The following is a 23,350-nucleotide window of genomic DNA, read 5'->3' on the forward strand; positions in this document are numbered from 1 at the left end:
GACCTTTCCTTACGGTTCACTTCCCAGCCGGATTGTCACAATAAACCCTGAAAAGTCCTGAACTCGAGTCGACACCCTATGTGAAGCCCTTTATAACAATATTTGCTGTTCCAAAACAAGTGTCGATGACAAGGTAGCCAATGATAAACTGGGATAGAAAACCTTGGGAAAAGGAACACCAAAGGTTTGAGCACGTGTCTCGACAACGGTTCGCACTTGGACTCAAACACTCCTTCCGTTATTTAGGATGATCACAATGGGAAGGAACTGGGCGGCGGCAGACTTAGGAGAGTGTGACAGGAGTAGAAACAGGAAACTGAGCAATGATAGTAACAAGAGCACAACTATTCATGACAGAAGAAGAAGAAGCTTGAATCTACTTCTCAAACCTGACGTAGCCATGGTGTAGACAAACTGTATATAAGTCCAGGTCCCAAGCCGGTCCGGCGGTAGAGGAACCTGTCTGGTGACTCAAGCCCAAGAGTGCTTGTACATCCGAGCATATCTTTTTTTGTCTTGTCGAGGGCACTGCGTAGACACCCGCGGCTTCGCGTGGGTCCTCTTTTGACAGAACTTAATTTTGGAGAGCTGGCGTTGCGCCCGCACTGCCGGAGTCACGTATCTAAAGGCCTTCGGCGCACCGGAGGTCACTCCTGACTGGCTGATCCTTTGGCAAACCACCAGGTTAGATTGCCTTTGCACCGTTGGCTTCTGAATCATACTTGTCTGACCAGTTGAGTGCGTATTCTCACCATTTTTCGTGGCCGTCTTTGACAAGTGCTGGTGCAGAGGTCCCAATGGTGCCCCAAAGGCTCTCCAGCCATATTCTCGGCCTGTGACAATCGGCTTGGGACCGTGACGTCGTTCGGGTGTTTCCAGAAGCTAGAAATTACCGACCAGGAGCCGAGCTTGTGATTATGCGGGGGAACTAGTGCGGAATCATGTCTCCTCTCTTCCCCTTGCAGCCACGCACTCAGCACTCCAACTCCAAACGTGGACCCCAAATTTCCCCACAGCTAGCAGCCTGCGCAGCCCACCAAAGCCCAGATCAGGTCGGGAGAATCCGGTGTTGAGGCTGAGATGCAAGTGAAATGTCATTCGAAAGATGCCGAGGTTGCGGATTGGAAACGGCTACCCAGCAACGCAACTCGGCTTGTTTCAGTAATTCATCATATGAGTATACAAATATCTATGCGATTTCGAATACAGTGCAACAAGGGTTTCGGGTGTTTGAGGAATGTCATCTAACCTTAGACTTTCACGTGGGAATGCACTATCAACCTGGAAACTATTGGTAGCACACTTTGAGGCGAGACTTCAGTAGAATCCATTCCGTATTATCGTTTCCTTGCTGGAAGGCAACTCTTGTCACCATTCACCATAAATGTGCTCTCTGGCATCCCAAATCCCGTGCGCAGTCTCTGCGCACGTTTTGCCTAGATCTCTCCACCAGTCTCGAGAACCTACTCAGCGGCGTTGTCGTCATCATCGGATTCGATGGTAGGAGCCTTGGCCTTCTTGGCCGCCTTTCCCCGGGGCTTCTTGCCCGGAGTCTCGCCAAAGGACGCGTCGCCGTTCTTGCGCTTGCCGGTCGACTTGGGCGGCGTGTCTTTGATGTCCGATCCGCCGTGAGTCATCAGCTTCTTCTTGAGCATACCCCAGGTGGTACTGGCGCTTTTGGAGTTCTTGAAGCCGCCGAGCTCGGCAAGCTTGTCGGTGTCAACCTGATTGAATTTTTTTTTTTCACGCGTTAGCATTATCTAGATCAGTGATGAACTAGGCCAGAAGTGCACGGGAGTACTTACCTGCGGCTCCGCCTTGAAGCATTGCCAAACAATGGCTACAATCTCCTGCTCGCGGGCGCTCAGCTTTGGTTTGTTGCTTTCCATAGTGACGGAAGTTGTTCTTGTGTGAGGTGAGTGTGGTTTTGGGCAAGATTTTCGTCTCAGAATTGACTTGGTCTGTTGTACCAAATGTCAAAGATTTGTGTTGAGCACAAGACTTGTCTGAGGTTGGTCGGTTGGTTGAGTGATGGAATAGGAATAAGAATAAGGAATAACAGTGTAGGTGGAAACGAGAGGGACTCAAGAACAGCTTGACCTGATTCATAACCATGGTAACCCCCATGGCTTTCAGAACAATGCATCAACGAGGCGTCATATTGGGGAAGCCATTTTTCTCAATGCAGTTAATGTTATTGCACTCAATGGAAACTCGTCTATTCTTCAATGGAAATAAACATCCGATAGGAACCAGAATAGTCATTCATCTGTTCTATCCAGTGGTATTCAACCGACCCAATGCTTGCGAACCAAAAACTACGGCATGCAGAATGGCACGAATCTCCTCTGACTTTGTTAGTCGAGATTCTGGAGTCAGTACAAGCGGGTTCGGGTCTTGCTACTGAGGGATAGAATGGAGTCGATGGCAGGGTATGTAACAGTCGGGTAGACTGTCTTCGTCAGTTGCCAGACACTACTCTGGATGTTGGTCGTTCAACCAATGGTATCAACTTGAAAAGTTTGGGCACATTCGAAATATCAGCTTATTATGAGCACTATTGGACAACAGAAGTGGCATGAATTGGAAGGCAGTGAAGGTACTGCATTACGACTGGAAGTTGTGTTGATATATACATCTTTAGTGATGCCCAGCTCTCGTCCGTTCGCGCTGGCCTCATCTTTTATGCACAATCCACGTTCTTTTAGGCGGGAGTTACGAACGGGAGGCAAACACCTACATCATCGTAATGAGTGAGTCTGTAAACTCATCGTAGGTTGGTATCTTTCCGCGTAACCCCGGGAATGGTGAGAATTCATAGTAGTTTTGAGCACACAACGCCTTCAAGTAAAGCTAGAAGATAGCGAGGGCGTTGGGCGGTGATCCGACAAGGCCTGGGATGTTCATAGGAACTGAGGTAAGCAAGAAGGTATATCGCTTGGTCGTTTTGCAGTGCGCTGACAGTGCTTTTAGGTCCCAGAGCTCCCCTATGCTCATTCCAAACATGGACAGAAGCCAAGGATGCAGAACTAAGTAATCAGCTCTAACGAACAAATGCACAGCGGCAGGACTTGAAATGCTTACCAAGATCGCTAGGGCTTCCCGGCGAGCCATCCTCCTTCAAGGGCATCAGCGCTTCAAAAGCGATTGCATCACCAGCGACTGCGGCAAAATGCTTATTCCACAACCACTTCGCGGATTCTAGACTTCCATGCATGCCTGAGATTTGTGGATTGCTGAGTCTCGTCCAGTCAGCCGGTTGTAGGTCTTCAAGGACCTCCGTCAAACCTGTGCGGATGACAAGCACATCACCATGCTTGAACTGGACGTTTTGTTCTCTCGCGATTGTCTCGATGTCATCAACGGTGATTCGATAACCATCCAGGGGATGACATATGATATCATCGCCTGTTCTACCCTCAGCGGTTGCTTTAGTTTCGTACCAGTCTTTGAAGTCGATCAGAACTCCACGAGCCACGAGCCCGCCCCTTTGGTGCCAATGATCGAGTGTCGGCATCTTGTTAGCGGCTGTAGTTGGTGCGGCGAGGGCGTCATGGGTCACCTTTACGCCATTGTACGCCAGATCGGATTCCTGGTGCTGCCAATGGACCAGACTATCCCATTGACTGCTAACCTTATATGCTTTTGAGAATCATCTTACCAAAACATGTTGATGGATATCACTAACTTGTGTATTAAACTGCAGCTCATCATCCCACCCAGACATCTCGCTCAGGCCAGTCTCCTTAAGGGTCATATGCTTATGCGTAGCTTTCATGCGACCAGATGGTAACTTCGAACTGTCGAGTGGCCAACTATGGCGAATGAGCACGCCAGATATTGAAGTATGTGTTTCTCAACAAGTCTTACTTCAAAGAGATGGAGACACCTTCACGTGCTTCTGAACAAGCAGCCGCCACGACGTCTGGTGTGAGCAGGTTCAGCGTTCCCAAAAGGTCTTTCTTGCCATCTTTGTCAAATACACCCCAAGCACAGCCCTGGGGCATGCCCTCCACAAGTGGTAGGTCATCGAAGTCGGGAAGTTGCTTGGAATGCATCACAGATAGATGGCAACGGCGAATTCTTTACAGAACGGTTATTCAAAAACAAAAGATAATTATTGATTATTGAATAGATATCAAAAATAGAAGAAAGAGTTAACTAAATTATATTTGAGTAAAACCTAAATTCGAAATTGAAATTCTGTTTTATATGTGGCTCGCCTAGAGGAAGGGAGCAACGCTGAGGAGGGGGAGGGGTCTATCAAATCCCGCCGATCCCCAGCTTCCCCACAGGCTTGGCTTTGGTTATGTAAAACACCTGGACAGTCAATGTTTTCCATCAGCTTGGTTAGTTTAAGTCTCAATGGCCCTGAATTTGACTGTAGAAGAAGCGAGGCGTGGAAATAATGCTGCAAAGAGCTCAAGTCAGCTCCCAGGAAGGGAAGGGAAACTTTGCTGCTCTGCTGCTCTCCTCGCGCATCATCCCTCCTATTACGTCCACTTCAGGCTCTCCTTTATTTTCTACCCGTCCTCTCGACAGTGTTCAAAACCCCGCAATTGATATCTAACCGAAGACGAATACGGGTGGTTATGCACAATCTTATACGATGTAACGAGCCGGAAACGAGGGAATAGATGGCGACTTACACATCAGTTACGTACTGGTGGCGTGCCGAAGTGCGAACGTGCATCATGTAACTTAAATTGCGGACCGTTCCATGCCGGATTATAAATGCTTGACCGACGACACTTGGATGAGTCGAGCTAAGTTGTCTGATAAACTCAAACTCAAAGTACCTTCACATGTTCTTTTCTTTCCGACGCTACAAAGATAGATCAATATGGCTGCAACAGTAGACGTAACCGATGCGCAGTTGGCGCAACAAAAATTCATGGAAGAAGCCGCGAAGCGTAAAAGGGCTGACGGAATGGCTCAATTCCAAGAGTTGCACTTTAGTAGTGAAGATCGGCTTCGACATTTGGTAGATGATCCCTTTGCCGACCATGCGGCGCTCGACAAACTGCCTTGGCCTATCAAGTCAGGGGATCGTATCAAATTTCTGATATTGGGTGCTGGAATGGGAGGCATTCTCAACGCTGTCAGACTCATACAACATGGCTTTCATGCAGAACAAATTCGCATAGTGGAAGTTGCTGGAGGGATAGGTGGGACATGGTACTGGAATCGGTGAGGCGGAACTCTTTGCTTCCAATCTGAGCCAAATTCATTGACGACTAATCCAGGTATCCGGGACTGCACTGCGATGTCGAGGCTTACGTCTATCTGCCAATGCTGGAGGAGACAGGATACATGCCGTCCAAAAAATACGCCTCCGGCAAGGAGATCCGCTCTTACTTGGTCAATCTGGTGAAGCAGTTTGGCCTCGAGGATAGGATAATGTTCCGCACGCAGGCAAATGGAGTTCAGTGGAGCGAAGAGCTACGCGCTTGGAGGGCCGATTTGGCTACAAGACACGGTGCAAGTGGCAAAGAGGAAACTCAATTTTCGATCGACGCCGAATTCGTGCTGCTTGCCACCGGCCTATTTCCACGACCGCAAGTGCCGAAGCTGCCTGGATTAACAGGCTTCGAGGGCGTGATGTTCCACACGGCGCGATGGAATTACGACGTGACCGGTGGTTCGAGTGAAACCGAGTTCCCGGTGATGGAAAAACTGAAAGGCAAGAAAGTGGGTGTCATAGGTACAGGTGCAACGGCTATTCAAATCATACCCGAGGTTGCGAAGTAGTAAGTATTTTTCTGATTCCGAGTCCCTATCCTTCCAATATTTAGTTTGAGACATATATGGCCGTCGGCTATTGCTCCTCATTCTCGGTGTTTCTACAATACCCCCGGAGGTATTCGAACTATCAAGAGGAAGCCTTATCTGATACCAGGTGTCGTAGTGCAGAAGAGTTATTTGTCTTTCAGCGAACGCCTTCTCAGGTGAACACCAGAGGTCAGAAAGATACCAATCCTGAGTATTGGCAGAAAACCATCGCTGCAAAGAAAGGGTGGCAGAAGTACCGGCAGGAGAATTTGGCTGAGAATATCGCATTGGGTGCTCCTGAAGATCACGAAAACCTCGTCGACGATGAATGGAGTAAGCTCAAGGCATACTGCGCAATCGTAGGGAGTGATCAATTCGGGCATGTCTCTCCTGAGAAAGTACCGGAGCACATAGAAACCATGTTAGCCCGTGACGCAGAACACAATGCCAAGGTTCGTGCCAGGGTAGCCGAAGAAGTGCAGGATAGGGAGACAGCCGCGGCACTCACACCGTGGTATCCAACATGGTGCAAGAGGCCGACATTCAGTGATATTTATTTGGACACCTACAATAAGAGGCACGTCCACTTGATCAACACAAACGGCAAGGGAGTCGAGAGTGCAACTCCTAACGGGATTGTAGCAAACGGCAGAGAGTATCCCGTTGACATTCTGATATTCAGCACTGGCTATCGAGGTCCTGGAGTCGCAAGCGGCAACCCAGCAGCGCGTACTGGAATCGAGATTGTTGGCCGGGGCACAAGTATGACAGAGAAATGGACTTCTCTTGGTCCATCAAGCTTGCATGGGTGTGCTACTAATGGGTTTCCGAACCTCTTTTGGATGGGACCATCACAATGCGGAGCCACCGCCAATTTCGGCCACGTTCTTGACGTGCTAAGTACCCATGCTGCTCAAATTATTAAAGCTGGTCACGACCGTGTCGGTGGCCCGCAAAAGAGTGGCGTAGTAATAGAAGTCTCGGAAGAAGCAGAGCAGACGTGGGGCATGCGCGTTGCCCAAGGCGCAGCATTTCTGGGCTCTGTATTTGTTTGCACACCAGGCTATTTGACAAATGAGGGTGAAGCTTTGCAGATGTCACAAGCTCCCGAAGAGATGATGAAGAGTGCCAAGGCTGGCCCATGGCCCGATGGCATGCTTCGATACATTCGAGAGCTCGAGGAATGGAGAGCTGATGGAAAACTGCATGGTGTTGAGGTCAGTGTAGCTTAGGAATGCTGGTCGGGTCTTGTCTGTTGATCAGATGGCACATTGCTTGAAATAGCATCTGGACTTGGAATAAATATGAAAACAGCTGTGCTTTGCACGTAGGAATCGAAGGAAACCCCAGCATTGCAGGCGTCGGCCTTGATAAGATTGGGATCACGAACCCCTGGTGGTGATTGTGCAATGTCATTTCCTTCTGAATTGCTTCAGATCCTGTGATTGAAGGGAGCAGTTGATCAATTCTTCAAAGCGCTTTTGTTGTGTCTCCATGCGCTTTGCCGACATGACCCAGTGACATACCTGGCGTCTATAGCCTGGCGTTCGTCCTTCAATATATGAAGCTGCATCTTTGTTTTCAGACAGTCGCCTCAAGAATTCGTCGCTGAACACGAGCTCGCGCTCAAAGCTCATCTGCGCCGTGTTTTCCTCGGTGCGAAGCGCGAATGCAGCTCTACCAGGCTCCTGAACACGACCAGATGCCTCTAGTAGTGCCATCTTTTCAACGTTGATGCGACTCCAATGGCTTTTCTTTGCCCTGGGTGTAAATCGTTGCGCCATGCGGTCATCATCAACTCTCCTCCTTACACCATCAATCCAGCCCCAACACAGCGCTTCGTCCACTGCATTAGACCATGTCAGGTCTATTCTGCCTGTGTGTTTCTTATAATAACCGACGAAGAGTTCTTTCTTGGACTTATGATAGACTGATAACCAGTTTCCTAATGCTGATGGTGATGCAAAATAAATAGGGTCTGCCCACGTTGATCCAGTCGCAGTCGTCGAAGCTGGAACACTGCGAATGAGCCGGCGGCCGTGACGCGATGTAGCTTTACCCGCCATGGTAAACAATGTTCGTAACAGTAGAAGCTATCGAGAACTTCTCGGAGATCTGCATGCATCGGCAAATCCCTGAACGCTGCTTGTATTCAAAGTCAGAAGCCTGATCGTGGGTATTACCTTTCACTTAGTCTAAAAGCTCACCTTTCTCTTTGCCGTTTGAGAGCGGCTGTGGCTTCTTTGGTGCCTATCTTGGAGCCCGGTAGCTGAAACCCTCTAAGGTTACTAGTTAGTGTTCCTACTGCTCCACCAGGAAGTACACATGTAAAGCGGAATTAGACGAGACATGGTCTAACAAGAGGCATGTATTTGCCATATAGAATTATCTCACAGGCCGTTTAGTAATTTAAAAGTTCCCGTGTTAACTTATGCAATACTACCACCTCTTTTCGATAGTGACCTAATGTTTCCAGCCCTATGTGCATTTGAATCAACCCGCAAGCGGCGATACGTAAGTTATTAACCTAGACTAGACGCTAACAATCTAACAACGACAGTCTCCGTCATGGCTGAGATAACTCTGCACGGTTCTCCTTTTATTGCCCTAAACAGGAAAGGTCACTCTCGCTCTATGGGGCCGAATTGCAGCAACCCAGGTTGTCTTTGTGATTTACGGATCCGCAAGTCGCGATGCAAAGCACATAGTCCCTGCTGGATAGAGACTATATCGTGGTTTCACTTAAAACCGATCATATACGTGCATCATATATGCTACATAGAGATAATAAATTATCTCTAACGATAATGATACGGCAAATATACAAGGCCTTGCCATGTTTGTCGGTATCTGCCTATCTGCATGTTTCGCCAGATAGTGCCTAAGAACCGTCCCGAAGCGCCATGATAACTATAAAATCTGATCGCTTGTACCTACCAGAAGGATTGGCCGCTATGGTGGAGGTCCGGTTTAACCCCACACTACTGCATGCACGCGGGCAGCTGCCGCAAGGCATTGGACTTCGTTATCTTGAAGATGGGAACTCCTCTTCTGCCAACACTTTTCCTGTGGCAACTGAACTTCCTCGCTTTCACATCTTGATCTGAGCCGGATTTCCATTATTCTAAACCTCATTGACGAATACTTCAGCAATAATTGAAATCTCTTGACCAATCAAGTCGCCATGGGGAACTCACGACACCCATTATCATCGCTTTCTGAGGCGGAGATTCTGCTGTCAGCAAAGTTGATCCGCAGTTGTCACGATGCAGGGACCAAACTTCGCTTCAAGGGTATCATGCTTCATGAGCCGTCAAGAAAGGAGATGCAGCAGTATCGAACTCAAACAGACGGAGGAAGTTACGCCCCACCACGTAAGGCATGGGTAAATTACTATCTAGCTGGCACTCCTTCTTTCTTTGAAGTTGTGGTTAACCTAACCATGGAGTCCATCGAGAGGAGCACCGAAGTGCCCGCACAATTCCATGGGCCCATCGATGAGGACGAAATCGTCACCGTCGAAAAGGTTGCCCTAGAGGATCCTCGAACGAAGGCCGAGATCGAAAAATTGAAGCTGCCTGAGGGAGCGATTGTTGTTTGCGACCCTTGGATCTGGTAAGTTTGAAACATAAAGCTTCACTTGTTTCCTGCGGCTTATCAGATTAGGGGAGCTGATGGCGTTTCGGATGATGTTCGCCAATATCAATGCTACATGTACATGCGTGACCCCAGCAATTCCAAGGAACTAGACAGCAACCACTATGCGTTTCCCTTGAGCTTTTCACCGGTATGTAAAGTACCGGCGCGATTCCACCACTAAAACCATGCAAGCGTATTTCGATATTACTGTTCATGCTGAAAGCAACCAAGTCCACCGTCAAATATTGATTCTTGTTCCGGTTTTGTCTTCTTGTGTCAAACTACCACGTGGATATACCAGTACTAACATAATACGACAAGGTTGTGGATGCCGTAACGATGCAGGTTACGAAGATGGAATACCTCCCCACTGGTGCCGGTGTGGAGACAAAGTCTACCGAACCTTGGCGACCGACCAAGGCCAACGAATACATCCCAGAGCTGAACGATCAGAGGACTGATCTCAAACCTCTCAGGGTCATACAACCTGAAGGCGCTTCATTCACCATTGATGGAGACATCATCAAATGGCAGAAGTGGCAGATGCGTATTCATTTCAACTATCGTGAAGGCATGGTCCTTTACGAGGTATCTTATGATGGTAGGCCGTTGTTTTATCGTGTCTCACTGAGTGACATGTCAGTCCCGTACGCAGACCCACGCGCACCGTTCCACAAGAAGCAAGCATTCGATCTGGGCGATGCTGGAGCCGGTGTCATGGCCAATGACCTCAAGCTCGGCTGTGATTGCCTTGGTGCCATCGCGTACAAAGACGGCCTTATTGCCGACGATCACGGACGCCCTGTAAAGAGGCCAAATGCTGTGTGCATCCACGAACAAGATGCTGGTATCCTTTGGAAGCACACTAACTACAGAACCGGCCGCCCCGTTGTGGTAAGACGACGGGAGCTTGTAATCCAATCGATTATCACGGTCGCCAACTACGAGTACATCTTGGCCTTCATCTTCGACCAGGCTGGCGAGATGGCCTATGAAGTTCGGGCCACGGGCGTGTTGTCCACCCAGCCTATCGACCAAGGTGTAGAAGTACCTTATGGAACAGTTGTGCACGAAGGAGTATTGGGAGGCTATCATCAACATATACTGTCTTTACGTGTTGACCCAGAGCTCGACGGTGACAGAGAAAATCGACTTGTGTATGAAGAGACCAGCGCTTTGCCTCGTCATGCCGACACCAATCCTCATGGGAACGGGTACATCAGCAAGCGTACCACCTTAGAGAAGACCGGTGGTTATGATTTAGAATCCAAGAAGAACCGTGTCTTCATGATTGAGAATCCAAACAAGCAGAACCCAGTAAATGGGAAGAATGTGGCTTACAAGATCCAAGTCCCGCCCGTACAGCCATTGCTGGCAGAGGAGAGCTCTTTCCATTATAAGAGAGCTGAGTGAGTTTTTCCATTCTCTACGCCAAGGATAACTTTAACATGAATAGTTTCGCCGACCATTCGGTCTACGTCACTAAATATCAAGAAGAAGAGCTATTTGCCGGAGGGCAATACACGAACCAGAACAAAGAGACTTCTGGTGTCAGAAAGTGGGCCGCACGAAAGGATGACATCTCGAATGGCGATATTGTTGTATGGGTTCAATTCGGTTTGCAACATGTCCCCAGAATAGAGGATTTCCCTGTCATGTAACCATGCCGCTATCTCATCCAATCGGAGCGATAACTGACACCATGCTTAGGCCTGTAGAGATTGTTAAGGTTTCATTTAAGCCTGTCAACTTCTTCACACGCAACCCGGCTATGGACGTGCCCCAGTCGACGTAAGTCTCATTTCTCTGATTATGATATCTTGAAATTTAATCAAGGGCGGACATGCTGACATTAAATAGCCAAGAATTCAACAAGTCGGTTTTGGTCAATGGCCATTCAAATGGCGACAAAGGCACCAATGGGGACACCGAATGCACATCTTGTGATTAATATCATTAGGTTAGTGATTGGTAACTCACTGACCACGTATCTTGAGTCAATTTCGACCACAACGTTTTCAAAGATACATATTTATTATGAAACAAAACAACAACACTTTTTGATTAATCCAAGACTTTCGAAATCATTACCATCGCCCTCCACTCTTAAATATGTATCTAATGCTTTACGTTTAATTACAAGAACTCCAAAGGATCATGGCCAGTTACTGCACGGGACAACGTGGTGGACCTACCCAAGGTGTATTATGAGCAAAGGAAGCTTTACTATACCCAAATCCAGATTGACATATTTTCAATCTTTTCCGAGGGTGGCTTTTAGCCACGATCAGCTTCCACTCTGGTTTCAAACGCCTGGCTTTTCTGACCTGGTCTATCTGTGGGACAACGCAATACCAGATATCCCCGGGAATTTTGAATTAGAAAGAACGTTATTTGGTGGAATGGCTTATATGACTTACTCCCCAACACACAAATCAGACCTAGAGTCAACCAGTTTGACAAAAAGAAAAAAAAGATAGAAAACGAATTTATTGCAAGAGTTATTGTTTGAGCCTAGCGCTATCCCAAATCGGTACCAGAAGCCCTCTCAATGGGCTTTCAGCCTCCCGAGTCTCCTACACATTCAGATTGCACCAGTTCTGAGGCTAGTGCTGCTGACTATTCTTGCTAACTTCGTCACTGGGGCAGCTGAGGGGTCGACTCGTCCAGCAAACGGCATATATATATCTCGGCGGCAATAATGACTGCGACGGATCCTTGGATTCCGTGTCGATAGAGACTAAGTGATATATGCTCTCATAGCTGAGCAAACGCAGTGACGAAGAAGCTATTGCTGGATCTTGCTAACTGCTGGTGCCAAAGAGTTTCGTTTAATGTGTTCGATATCAAGTTCTTATGATATGCTGCTTCTGTACTCGACTTATCGAAGCGTAAGTCTTGCTTACGAAACACAAACCGGGCCAGTCCAGTGGATGTTGGCGCGCGATCTGTGCCATGATTTCGTGAATAAGCCTTGCGCTTTGAACCAGCCTCAAAAATTGTACTTGCTCATTCCTGCCGTGTCATACTGTCCTATTTCTACAGCGAGGCGCTCCGTAATACAGCCGGGCAACCCTATTTCTTGGGTTTCGGCGGGCTGATCTGTCCGGGTTTTATCTTGGCGGGCTTCCTATTGGCCTCTTTCTGCTTTTCCCTGAGCGCCTTCAAGACATCGTCATTGCCGTCGCTTCCAAATTTGCACTCCCATACCATCCAACCGACCATGACGAGAATTGCTGGAGCAACGATGAAAATAGCAACCCAGAACGGCAGACTTTTGCTTGTCGGCGGGAATGCGAATTGTTGACCCCAGTCTATCGCTGTGGTGGTGGCAGCGTCGGCGCACGGACAGCGAGCTGGTAGGCACTGGTGACATGATAGTTAAGGAGGATATGAAAGGAATGGCCTCAGTTGGTGAGAGAATAAGCAGACAACTCAGAACAGAAGATCCTGTTCGACATGGAGCGACAACGGATTAGGTTTTGATTCCTTCGTGGTTTGATTTTCGGTTTGTTCTGATACACAGGAGGCTGCGTTGCCGTTCGTATGTTCGTAACAATTAAGGGGTCTCGGTCGGCCTTCCGAATATGGATATCTCAGATTCCTGTGTTGCTGGTATTTACCATGTGACATTTACAGCAAAATGCAAAAATAAATAAAAATTAATTGCGCAACAACAAAGCACCTGGTGCAAGGTTAGCGTTGCGCTTTTTGTTCATTACCACCGAACAAAGGGCAGAGTTGACGTGATCTTGTGGTATGCAATCCGGGGAACAAAGAACAAGACAGTTGGCCGCGTAATCGGCAGTGGGTGCACAATCCCAGCGAACGCTTTGTGGAGTTAGCATGATATCTTTGAAAGTAGCACCAGAAGTATCAACTAAGAAGCATATACTAGAGATTAGCAGTATATATTAAAATTAATGTCGATCGGCAGTGCAGCAACTATAACTCTGCCAAAGCCTATTGTGAGGGGTATCCGTGCGATAAACCAAGAAAGTGCATTTAGTACCAAGGACACGAGTCAGATCCACCAGCTGTAGATTTCAAACTATAAGGCAAATCGGAAGTCAAGACGTTTGTTGCCATCCTTCTCGCGAGCCTCCTGGTCCTGCTGGTAGGCGACTTGATCCTCCAAAGACATCTGGCTCCAAGTCTTCTCCTTCTGCTTGTTTAGGTAGTCCAGGTATTGTCTCTGAGCGATGAATGTAACCAAGCTCAAGGCGCAGATAGAAATGCATACTTTGTTACCAGTCTTGTAGTAGGGTGCATCCCACGAACGGTAGATCTGACTACCAATGAGGGAACCGATCTGCACGATGACGTTGTACGTTGCGGCAGTAATTGCTCGCTTCTTGACATCGAAAGAGTTTTCGGAAAGCCACGACGACACAAGTGGGTGGAAGTACGGGTACCCTGATGCCAGAGTAATGAGTGAGAAACGTGCCCAATCACGACCGCCGTCCGGAATGGTGAGCAGCGCAGTGAGAATGGGTAGGAGCCAGAACTCGCCAATGAAGCAGTGGAAAGCTCGCTCGTTAAAGTAGTTACTGCTCCATGCCAACGCCAACATGGTGATGATCTGCAGACCAGCAGATGGCGCAGTGAGCATGTTGGATGCGAAGGTAGTGAATCCAATGCGCTTGAGAGTCAGAGTAAGGTATGCCTGGATGGGAGTTGCTGGAATGTAGGCAACAAGACCGACAAAGTAAAGACCCCACATAGACTTATCAGACCAGGCTTCCTTAATATCCTTCCATGTAGCCGGCTCCTTGACGGCAGTCAGGCCCTTTGCCGGATCATCTCGCAGAATACGCTAGACTTGTCAGTGTGAGTTACTCGAAATGGAAAGATTTGCTTACATTGATCATGATAATCTCCTCCTTCTCGGTGAACCATGGGGTACGACACAGAACAGACGTGGTCTGAGTCGGTGACAAAGGTAGATACAGGATTGAGACAACACCCAAGATAAGTGTCAGAAGACCCTCGAGGAGGAAAAGCCAGAACCAGCCGGGGTGTCCACCAATACTTCGCATCTGGAGTATACCAGCCGCAAGAAGGGCTGAGATGACACGAGCAATATTCAAGGTTGACCAGAAAGCTGCCAGGCGAGTCGACAACTCTTTGCTAGTGTAAAAGTAGGTGGCCATGAGGATAGTACCAGGAATAAAACCACCCTCGCAAAGACCGATGAATGCACGGGTGACATAGAAACCGGCGCGGTTGACCATGAAACATTGTGCCCAAGACACCATGCTCCATGCGATCATCATCACTGGCAAGACATATTTGAAACCGTAACGCTTCGTCAGGAATTGTACAGGAAACTCGGCTGCCAAGAAGCATAAAAGCTGAATTGTTGTTCCCTGATGCTCCTGTCAACTGGTGCTCCTGATTTTACGCGCCAAGTACCCAACACTGTAGAATGTGACTTACATTGTTATAATCGTCAGAAGTGATATTCAGGTCTTTGAGAAGGTTGTCGGCCAAAGCGTTAGACAAATTTCCACGGTCGAGTTGAAGTCCGAAAAACTGCCTGGCTGTCAATAGCTGAAGAGGATCATTCTGGCAACATCTCTTACCATAACACATAGCCAGCTCAGAAGCTTGAGATCGGTCTTACGGACCACCGTCTTCTCTTCTTCAGCAGTCCATGTCGCGTAAGGGTCAAATCTATGACCACCTTCGTAGCTTTCGTGTGGTCTAATAGACTCGTGAATGTTCTGACGACCGACCTCGACTTGGCCTTTGTTAGGCTCTTGGTGATAGTCATGGATTGACTTCGAGCCGCTCTCGATGTTGTCAACAGAGCCCATCTCGTCGTACTGGTCCGAAAACTGGTATAGGTGAAGTTCTGCTTGACGCACGTTGAATCGAACGAGCTGGCACGATGAGAAGTTGATCGGCCAGAAGCAGTAGGTGGTAGCCCGACAGATAAATTTATATAAAAGGTTTTATATGCAAGCACCCATCTAGTATGCTAGCTTCTGCATGAGGTGGCATGCCTTTGGGACAACGTCTATTGGTTCCAGCCTTGACCGTGTTAGTTCAAGGATGAGCTGAACCGAACGAAGCGAAGCCTCGAGCCACGAAGACACTTCCGGATAGGTTCATGATCCCAGCATCAAGGATCGAGAACCAAAGGACCGAACGGTCAATACCGTGATAACTTCTCGGTTCGAGGCTGTTGAAACTCAATTGGAACCCCATCTCCGCTAGCGCCTTACCCGACCAGGTTGGTGATTCGCCTATAGTGTAAGCTAGTTTACCACGTTCCGAGTTGCGGGGTTTACTGGAGAAATTCTCGGAGGACAACTTCTTGCACCATTGCGGAGAATCATGTCGTCTTCTGAGTTTTGGCTTGTAGGAATTGAATATTAAGGCAGTCCCATGTGTGGTTGAGCGCCATGGGTTGGATTAGAACGACTGGCTTACCAGAAAGAGTGGTTATCAATCACGCCATTTTAGTGCCTTACTCGCAATTCTTATCCAGTTGCACAATTCGTATCAACAATCGTTGTGCACATCTCACAATTCTTACAATATGCCTTCAGTCAGCACAGACGCTGCATTGGACTTCCATATTATTGGAGGCCATGAAGAGTCCCGCACTCGGTTGGGCCAGCCGTTAGTGTATTCCGGTACTCTGGATAGCTTCAAGCAGAATGACATTACCCCTGTAATTGGTCGCGAGTACACCGGGCTGCAGATTCGAGACCTCCTTGCGTGGAATGACCAGTACATCAAAGACCTTGCTGCTACAAGTGAGTTTCTCTTGGATAGGCCAGAATCCTGTACCCGTCCATAGGCTGATGTTTATAGTCTCTCAACGAGGTGTTGTGTTTCTGCGTGATCAAGATGTTACTCCCGTCGAAATGAAAGACTTCATGATCCGATTGTCAACTTTGTCGGGGTGTCCAGAATCTTCAGGTCTTCACGTTCATCCCTTGACCGAGGAGGGCAGCGAGCTTGGAGATCAAATCTCTGTTATTTCAAGTGAGAAGCAGAAGAAGGGTGGCGGTCTCACCCATCAACTGAGCGATGTCAGTCGATTCGCAAGCACGGGTTGGCACAGCGATATCACCTTTGAGAAAGTCCCGTCCGATTATGCCATGCTCAAGATTCACACACTTCCCAAAACTGGTGGTGATACTGTATGTAACTTGCAAACCCACATCGCAATGGTTGGTGCTGATCACTATATTTAGCTCTGGGCATCAGGATACGAAATCTACGACCGCCTCTCCGAACCGATGAAGAAGTTCTTGGAAGGTCTCACGGCAACTCACGATGCCAACTTCTTCCACGATGAAGCTGCAAGACTTGGCAACCCTCTGAGAAAGGGTGTTCGTGGCTCACCATTGAACCAAGGCAGCGACTTGAAAACCACACACCCCATCATTCGAACCAATCCAGTGAGCGGATGGAAGAGCGTTTTCATTAATAAGGGGTTTACGAAGCGAATTAATGGTGTTACTAAGGATGAGTCGGACGTTCTGCTTGCCTATCTCTTCAACCTCGTCACTCAAAATCACGATGCGCAGGTGCGTTTCAAGTGGAACAAGAATGACCTGGCCATATGGGACAACAGGTCGACGTTCCACTGTGCTACGTACGACTATGATGCAGCCAGAGCTGGTGACCGAGTTTGCAGCCTGGGAGAAGCCCCGTACCTTGATCTAGAAAGCAAGAGCCGGAAGGCTGCACTTGATGTTTGATTATGTAAATTTGATACCGATATTTGGGCATGTACACAACTGCTCCAGAGTCCATATACTGAATTGGTGCACTCGTCGCCTTTGAACGGCCTCCATTTTACAAAGTCCGATTCACAAATCGTCGAGAGCCGAGGCTTAGGAGATGACGCCATTGGAACTAAGCAACACTAACGCATACCGTGTTTAGTGGAGAACGCGATCTCAAGATCTGACAGGACAGTCGGTCGGGGCACTCGCTTCAGCACGCTACAATTAAGATCCACTGCTGCTTTTTCTCCAATTATTGATGGGGTGCAGACCGTAACATTTTAATACCTAACTTCCTCAATTGATGGTGGTCCTCAATATACGTGACGATATCTGTTTATTGGATCGCGCGGCAACGTGAACTTGGCAGTGAAAACCATGTGTTCAACAGGAGGACTCATGTATCTTTTCGCTTTCAACACGTAACCTGCCATGAGGAGATACCACGAGTCGTGGCCTGGGCTTTTGTCGCAGCAACCCGAGAACCATCAGGGCATGGGCAACGACTCGAAAGAGTAGCTGCGTCGAATTATTCATGAGCTTAGCACGCTGGTATATAGCTTCTGCTTCGCGAATATCAAGCTATAAATCTCAGGACCCCTCACCCTGGTCTTGAAAGATATTTAGTTCAACATCAAGCTCAAAGAACAGCGAGGAAACCTCGAAACCTCTGTGTATCGAAAAGTCCAGAGGGAAACTTATTACGCGATTGCGATGAGCAGTGGAAGCGGCCACGACGCCGCCATGCCGGGCAAAGAGCCTAGATCTTCACAAAGGTCTAACTTGGTCAAGCGTGCTTGTGATGCATGCAAAATAAGAAAGGTAAAATGCTCAGAGACGTCGCCATGCCGTGGTTGTATTGCAAGTGGCATAGCATGTACATTCAAGCGTATGCAGGCGACGCGAGGGCCTCGGAGCTTGCGCGCAAAGACGATCCAAAAGATCTCAGCGGCGCAGGTTGGGGTAGGTAATTGTGCTTTTGGCAGCTCCCCGAATCAGATCCCCAGCGAAGAACAGGCGCCCAATACGCTGCCTTTCGACTTCGCAGAGCCGGTATGCCCTCCAACGAATGACATGGCCAACCTATTCCGGGCCTTGGAAATTTATCGTCAAAGACTTTACCCCATATGGCCTATTATCAATGTGGATGAGCTGCATCAAGGCCTTGCTTCAGGCGACCCCCATCTGCGTCTGCTGGCTATTGCTATCCGGCTTGCAACCATTGCGCAACTGCGACTGGAATCACTTTCTCCCGATGAGGTGCCTCGGATCAGCCTGGAAGATCAGGACAACCATCTGGACCTCAACGGATTGCGTGTCGCATTCTTCTTGCACATATACCACGAAAATCAGACAGCTGGCGGCGGGAAGAGCTTGCTTTACCTCAGACAAGCTATCACAATCGCACAGATGATGCGCTTAGAGCGGGAAGCCTCCTGCACTGGACTAGCTGAAGGAGAGCAACAGATGCGGCGGCGCATCCTTTGGTTACTTTTCGTTACGGAGAGAGGTGTTGCAATGCTTCATAAGCTTCCTGTCGTCTTGAAACCTGCCATAATGTTTCCCACTCCTGCTGGAGACGATCAAGCTCATGTGTTACCTGCCTTCCTCAAGTTGGTGAACCTCTTCTGGGTATTTGACCAGTCTGGTATCTTCGAGATATTGCAAAACTCCGATACAGATCTTTCGAATATGACGTCTACAGCTCAGGGATGTCTCGGACTGTTGCAAACGCATTTGCAAGATAACGCTGTGGATTTTGAATCGAGCAACGACGTGCAGAAAGCCGATATCTTCGTGACGCGACAGTGGATGAGAGCTGTCCTTTGGCGTGCTGCTGCTAGATTTGGAATGGCTACTATGGCCAGCAGCCCAATACGAATTGCGAAGGAACTTTTGAGCTTTATGTCACAGTTGCCCAAAACTGCTATCGAGGCACACGGTCCAACAATGGAATTCAAGACCTACGATATCGCGACAGCAGTTATCGATGCTGTAATAAGCAATATTTCCGTCAGTCCATCCGATCATCCCGAGGAAATCTTGTTAGGACTTCAGAGAATTTTGTCCTCTTCTCGTGGTGGTAACAAGCCGTTAGTCGCCTCTCTTTATCTGAGGATGGCGGCTATCGCACCCAGTCCACGATTAGGTTTGGATGGCGATGATCGCATTGAAGAGGCAATTGAGAAAACTACTCAACATATTAACGACAGCCCTTCTTTGGGCTCTCTCCTACTACCTTCAGCGTGGGCTGAGTTAGAAGATATCCTAGCACACACCAACATACTGAAGCCGACGGGTTCGAGTACGCCCAATTATCACTCTCTTGACCAGCAAAATCAGCAGATGTCATGGCCGCCGCTGGACTTCAGTACACCGCTCGTGAGAACTCCTTCGCCGCTAACTCGCATGATTTTCGAGCATATCACGAGCAATAACGAGGACATATTAGCAGGATCGACAACCGAGTGGACCGCATCTGGTTCTTGAAACTAAATGCAATTTCAAAAAGAGCAGAAATCATGCATCCTACCCTGTTCGGATCAACAATTGATCCACGAATAGCCACAGGTATTAGCAAGACCTAACTTGGGTACCTGCGCGATACTGGCCAACGGAATCCATGTAAGACAGTAATTCACCCTGGCCGCTCGCCTATGCTGGTAATAGTCGCGCATTGAGAGGATTTAAGACTATGACCATCTGTGCATCCCGTAAGGCACAAGTGGAACCCCGTTTCCAGGTTTTGGTAGCTAAAGCCAGTCCTTCATTTATCTCGATACCCAGAGGGTCATTTCTTGTTGGGGTCGATGAGCAATCGTATCCATGTCATAGAGTCATATACTCCTGGCTCAACTGTGGTTGAAATTCGAGGATATGTTACTCGGTGGCCTCATGGCGCGCCTTGTTGCATTTGGGGCGGTAAGCCACTGTGCTCTGGCATGCAGCCCAGTCCAAGGTCGATGACAAATTCATACATAGGCGTTTGGTACAGTTATTTCCGAGAAATGATCTTCGGGGACCATCGTAAAATTCGGGATGAACAATAGCCCCTACAGCCTACAAAGTGACATAAGAATGAATAGAATCCAACCGAATTTGCGGAATAGGCGTCTTCGGTAGCTTGCAGCTTTCGTGTAAAAGAGCGCAGCGTAAAGCATGCACTTCTCCAAGTCTTAGCCGTAAATTAGCGATTGACTTCAATGTTCAAAAGAACTGTGCTTCCAGTACGTTTTCTTGAATTTTCATACAGAATAGCTACATGCTTGAGTCAGTTGTATGTAGTAGGAATATAGTCAAAAAATAGTGGCCCAAAGCCATGGTTCCACTAAACTTAGAAATCTCCATAGTCGGGTGCTTTAGCCGATGAAGGCATCGGGTGGCACTAACCTTGGACATGGGTTCCACGCTGCCCCGCTTCTCCCCCCTCGATTGATACTGCTTCCGAGAATTTCTCCTTTGGCATTTTTTGCACTGCTCGCCGAGACTTCATTCAATTTTTGAGCCTCACGTATTTGTATTGATTCCTTGCGTGATCGAATCCTTTCACATCATATCTGTAACCGAAAACATGGCTTGGGAAGAACCGAGGAAAACTGGCATGGTCTACCGCCGTCTGGGCAACTCCGGCCTTCACGTGTCGGCCATTGCCCTTGGCGGTTGGTTGACTTACGGTGGCCATGTAGAGGATGGTATGGCGCCATTTGCTGATTATTTGATGGTTGATTAAAGGGGCTGATAAGATGCACAGAGAAGACGTTCGAGTGCATGAAGCAGGCATATGACCTGGGGGTCAATTTCTTTGATACCGCTGAGAAGTAAGACAAGTTGCTCCCGTTCACCCTGACGACAATGTGGTGCTGAAACTATGATAATAGCTATACAGCTGGCAAGTCTGAGGAGGTTATGGGAAGAGCCATCAAGAAGTATGGCTGGAAGAGAAGTGATCTTGTTATTAGTACCAAGGTAAATCGACCTGTCTTGCTCACACCGGTTACGCAATGGTCGGAGCTGAAGCTGATACTACTACTCACAGATCAACTGGGGTGCCGTAAACGGGGAGATCTTGGTCAACAACCATGGTCTTTCGCGGAAGCATATCATCGAGGGTTTGACATCGTCACTGGAGCGTCTCGACTTGGAGTATGTGGATATTGTGTACGCACACAGGCCAGACCGCCTAACCCCCATGGAAGAGACTGTTCGTGCCTTCAACTATGTTATAGAGAAGGGAATGGCATTGTGAGTCAAACTTGATTACATACACATTGGGATAGTACAACTAAAACCAGCCAGTTACTGGGGCACCTCTCAGTGGAGTGCCGATGAGATCGCGGAGGCTGTCGGGATTGCTAAGGACCTGAAAATGATCGGCCCCATCGTTGAGCAGCCCCTTTACAACATTCTTGACCGGCAGAAGGTGGAAGGCGAGTTCCAGCGCCTGTACTCGCGGATAGGTCTGGGCTTGACCGTGTTCAGTCCCATCAAGATGGGCTTGTTAAGCGGCAAGTATAACGACGCCGTGGACGCGCCACCTTCTGACTCGCGATTCGGCGTCAGCAAAGACGGCTTCGCCGAGTTCATGCGGGGTCAGTACGGCAATGAGCCTTGGCGTGAGAACATCGCCAAGGTCAAGAAGCTCAAGACTGTGGCGGACAAGCTGGGCGTTACCCAAAGCCAGCTAGCTCTTGCCTGGTGTCTTAAGAACCCCAATGTCTCCTCAGTCATTACGGGCGCCAGCCGGCCGCAGCAGATTGTAGAAAATGTCAGGGCATTGACAATCTTAGATAAACTGACGCCTGAGATTTTGGCAGAGATTGACGAGATCACTGGAAACAAGGTCGAGTTGGACCCTGCTAGACAAGGCTAATAGAATTTTGTCCTGATTTGAACTCAAGGCTCATGCTTCTTCACTTTAACAGTTTGCTGCCCGCAATTAATGTCTTGGTGTTTGAGCGTTCTGCATTGACCCCGTTTGCAGTGTTCACCTTGAGCTGAACACCAAATCGCGTCATCGTTTCGCTGTCGCAACTAACGTATCCATAGTCTTGATTGCTTCGTATCGACATAGCTTATATTGCACTAACGACATGCTAGACACGTCACGTATGGTGATTAATAGTAATATATTGATAGGTAGTGTGATGTAACGGTGAGGAAAAGAACTATCCTCTGTTCCACTGAAGGGTACTTAAAGTGGTTGCCCTATGTGTGTAACTGAGGCATCCATCAGGACGATCTATTAGTTCAAGTTCACCATAGCTTGTGCCTTTCATTTTTTGCACATTCATTCGTTTTCCCTTTTCAGTAGAGATAATCGTCCAGCCGCGCAAACTCAAACACGGGACTCCTTACGTATACTGAGCTCGTACTATATCCTCCCCGCAGAATTCCACCACTCACATTCCGGTGGAGCCGTACTGAAAGCTTCAGGTGCAAAGGCTAAAGTCATTTTGGCTTGCCTTTAATCATGTTCGTTATCGTATAAATCACGCCACGGGCACGTTTAGTAAAGCCTGAATAAATATTAGTTATATCGAAGAGCGCATCAAAAGACTTGATCGTGAAGGGGATCATTGAATTTTATTCCCGAGGAGCTAGCTCTATCCGGCCATCCGCTAATAGCGACCCCAGGACTGGCTTTGTCACAGCTCATGAAACAGCCCACCTAACCATCTACCTGTACCGATAAGTTCGAGGTGTGATTGAAGTGTTATATTTCAAGTCCTCATCATTATCAGAACAAAACTCACTTATCGATATGCTTGAGCTTTGTTGTGAGGAATTATGAAATATTCTTCATGTGATCGTAAGGACCAAGACGGTATGACTACTTCAGAATAAAATTCACTTATAACGATACAGTCACTAGCGAAATCAGCTTCCCGGCCTTCTCTCTTATAGCTTGCGGTTTTGGATCCACTTTAATGGGCCACGAGCTGGCCTCATGTACCTTGCCACCCTGACAGGTACTGCGCCGTTTCTGAATCTGCTTACAATACTTCTTATGCACGCACAAGTGACCTGTAGTGGGTATGTGTTTCTCATGTTATACAGTACAGTATTGTACAGTACAGGACTTTACCGTACAGGACTTTACCGTACTGTTCAATGCTGTACGCACTGATTTTTGAATAATTATCTGGTTCATATGGAAGATGCATCTTCTCGCAGACCATCACTTTCAGTCT

General features: G+C 48.1%; 9 protein-coding genes across 9 annotated transcripts; 5 read left to right on the plus strand and 4 right to left on the minus strand.

The window, feature by feature from the left end:
- Positions 1-1,463: 1,463 nt before the first annotated feature.
- Positions 1,464-1,889, minus strand: BKA67DRAFT_658799 (uncharacterized protein; the record flags this gene model as incomplete). The annotated part of the gene is made up of 2 exons (XM_046107344.1): positions 1,464-1,724; positions 1,806-1,889. The coding sequence occupies 2 exons, from the start codon at positions 1,887-1,889 to the stop codon at positions 1,464-1,466; spliced, it is 345 nt and encodes a 114-aa protein (XP_045958776.1).
- A 601-nt stretch (positions 1,890-2,490) lies between these two features.
- BKA67DRAFT_280840 (uncharacterized protein) lies at positions 2,491-4,441 on the minus strand. The gene is made up of 4 exons (XM_046095944.1): positions 3,871-4,441; positions 3,689-3,815; positions 3,085-3,634; positions 2,491-3,029 (listed from the first exon to the last, which is right to left on the minus strand). The coding sequence occupies exons 1-4, from the start codon at positions 4,056-4,058 to the stop codon at positions 2,854-2,856; spliced, it is 1,041 nt and encodes a 346-aa protein (XP_045958777.1). The 5' UTR covers positions 4,059-4,441; the 3' UTR covers positions 2,491-2,853.
- Positions 4,442-4,843: 402 nt separating this feature from the next.
- BKA67DRAFT_518121 (uncharacterized protein) lies at positions 4,844-7,004 on the plus strand (the record flags this gene model as incomplete). The annotated part of the gene is made up of 3 exons (XM_046097981.1): positions 4,844-5,190; positions 5,247-5,750; positions 5,909-7,004. The coding sequence occupies 3 exons, from the start codon at positions 4,844-4,846 to the stop codon at positions 7,002-7,004; spliced, it is 1,947 nt and encodes a 648-aa protein (XP_045958778.1).
- Positions 7,005-7,094: 90 nt separating this feature from the next.
- BKA67DRAFT_281083 (uncharacterized protein) lies at positions 7,095-8,245 on the minus strand. Its single transcript, XM_046095945.1, has 2 exons — positions 7,980-8,245; positions 7,095-7,917 (listed from the first exon to the last, which is right to left on the minus strand). Exon 2 carries the CDS (start codon positions 7,836-7,838, stop codon positions 7,185-7,187), a length of 654 nt encoding a protein of 217 aa, XP_045958779.1. The 5' UTR covers positions 7,839-7,917; positions 7,980-8,245; the 3' UTR covers positions 7,095-7,184.
- A 711-nt stretch (positions 8,246-8,956) lies between these two features.
- Positions 8,957-11,362, plus strand: BKA67DRAFT_658803 (copper amine oxidase; the record flags this gene model as incomplete). Its single annotated transcript, XM_046107345.1, has 6 exons — positions 8,957-9,387; positions 9,439-9,559; positions 9,733-10,820; positions 10,868-11,068; positions 11,122-11,202; positions 11,272-11,362. 6 exons carry the CDS (start codon positions 8,957-8,959, stop codon positions 11,360-11,362), a joined length of 2,013 nt encoding a protein of 670 aa, XP_045958780.1.
- Positions 11,363-13,441: 2,079 nt separating this feature from the next.
- On the minus strand, positions 13,442-15,346 carry BKA67DRAFT_281409 (major facilitator superfamily domain-containing protein). Its single transcript, XM_046095948.1, has 4 exons — positions 14,997-15,346; positions 14,851-14,946; positions 14,274-14,780; positions 13,442-14,227 (listed from the first exon to the last, which is right to left on the minus strand). The coding sequence occupies exons 1-4, from the start codon at positions 15,228-15,230 to the stop codon at positions 13,463-13,465; spliced, it is 1,602 nt and encodes a 533-aa protein (XP_045958781.1). The 5' UTR covers positions 15,231-15,346; the 3' UTR covers positions 13,442-13,462.
- Positions 15,347-15,766: 420 nt separating this feature from the next.
- Positions 15,767-17,452, plus strand: BKA67DRAFT_691525 (uncharacterized protein). Its single transcript, XM_046109174.1, has 3 exons — positions 15,767-16,178; positions 16,237-16,568; positions 16,623-17,452. Exons 1-3 carry the CDS (start codon positions 15,959-15,961, stop codon positions 17,130-17,132), a joined length of 1,062 nt encoding a protein of 353 aa, XP_045958782.1. The 5' UTR covers positions 15,767-15,958; the 3' UTR covers positions 17,133-17,452.
- BKA67DRAFT_281312 (uncharacterized protein) lies at positions 17,411-19,809 on the plus strand. Its single transcript, XM_046095947.1, has one exon. It carries the CDS (start codon positions 17,874-17,876, stop codon positions 19,647-19,649), a length of 1,776 nt encoding a protein of 591 aa, XP_045958783.1. The 5' UTR covers positions 17,411-17,873; the 3' UTR covers positions 19,650-19,809.
- Positions 19,810-20,605: 796 nt separating this feature from the next.
- BKA67DRAFT_565379 (NADP-dependent oxidoreductase domain-containing protein) lies at positions 20,606-22,078 on the plus strand. The gene is made up of 5 exons (XM_046102808.1): positions 20,606-20,851; positions 20,911-20,977; positions 21,038-21,125; positions 21,196-21,401; positions 21,456-22,078. The coding sequence occupies exons 1-5, from the start codon at positions 20,731-20,733 to the stop codon at positions 22,027-22,029; spliced, it is 1,056 nt and encodes a 351-aa protein (XP_045958784.1). The 5' UTR covers positions 20,606-20,730; the 3' UTR covers positions 22,030-22,078.
- The last annotated feature ends 1,272 nt before the right edge of the window (positions 22,079-23,350 follow it).

Source organism: Truncatella angustata, assembly GCF_020726525.1.
Source record: "Truncatella angustata strain MPI-SDFR-AT-0073 chromosome Unknown BKA67scaffold_4, whole genome shotgun sequence".
NCBI lineage: Eukaryota > Fungi > Ascomycota > Sordariomycetes > Amphisphaeriales > Sporocadaceae > Truncatella > Truncatella angustata.

What these genes read in the sequence shown, in the direction of transcription:
- BKA67DRAFT_280840 (XM_046095944.1), bottom strand. Translation starts at nt 4,058, where the DNA reads ATGCATTCCAAGCAACTTCCCGACTTCGATGACCTACCACTTGTGGAG. An exon ending in GGTGTCTCCATCTCTTTGAA is followed by an intron (nt 3,816 to 3,870) that starts GTAAGACTTGTT and finishes CATTCGCCATAG; the next exon opens with TTGGCCACTCGACAGTTCGA. An exon ending in AGCTGCAGTTTAATACACAA is followed by an intron (nt 3,635 to 3,688) that starts GTTAGTGATATC and finishes AAAGCATATAAG; the next exon opens with GTTAGCAGTCAATGGGATAG.
- BKA67DRAFT_281083 (XM_046095945.1), bottom strand. Translation starts at nt 7,838, where the DNA reads ATGGCGGGTAAAGCTACATCGCGTCACGGCCGCCGGCTCATTCGCAGT.
- BKA67DRAFT_281409 (XM_046095948.1), bottom strand. Translation starts at nt 15,230, where the DNA reads ATGGGCTCTGTTGACAACATCGAGAGCGGCTCGAAGTCAATCCATGAC. An exon ending in TGAGCTGGCTATGTGTTATG is followed by an intron (nt 14,947 to 14,996) that starts GTAAGAGATGTT and finishes ACAGCCAGGCAG; the next exon opens with TTTTTCGGACTTCAACTCGA. An exon ending in CTTCTGACGATTATAACAAT is followed by an intron (nt 14,781 to 14,850) that starts GTAAGTCACATT and finishes CAGGAGCATCAG; the next exon opens with GGAACAACAATTCAGCTTTT.
- BKA67DRAFT_691525 (XM_046109174.1), top strand. Translation starts at nt 15,959, where the DNA reads ATGCCTTCAGTCAGCACAGACGCTGCATTGGACTTCCATATTATTGGA. An exon ending in CAAAGACCTTGCTGCTACAA is followed by an intron (nt 16,179 to 16,236) that starts GTGAGTTTCTCT and finishes TGATGTTTATAG; the next exon opens with TCTCTCAACGAGGTGTTGTG. An exon ending in CCAAAACTGGTGGTGATACT is followed by an intron (nt 16,569 to 16,622) that starts GTATGTAACTTG and finishes CACTATATTTAG; the next exon opens with CTCTGGGCATCAGGATACGA.
- BKA67DRAFT_281312 (XM_046095947.1), top strand. Translation starts at nt 17,874, where the DNA reads ATGAGCAGTGGAAGCGGCCACGACGCCGCCATGCCGGGCAAAGAGCCT.
- BKA67DRAFT_565379 (XM_046102808.1), top strand. Translation starts at nt 20,731, where the DNA reads ATGGCTTGGGAAGAACCGAGGAAAACTGGCATGGTCTACCGCCGTCTG. An exon ending in CGGTGGCCATGTAGAGGATG is followed by an intron (nt 20,852 to 20,910) that starts GTATGGCGCCAT and finishes TAAGATGCACAG; the next exon opens with AGAAGACGTTCGAGTGCATG. An exon ending in TTCTTTGATACCGCTGAGAA is followed by an intron (nt 20,978 to 21,037) that starts GTAAGACAAGTT and finishes CTATGATAATAG; the next exon opens with CTATACAGCTGGCAAGTCTG.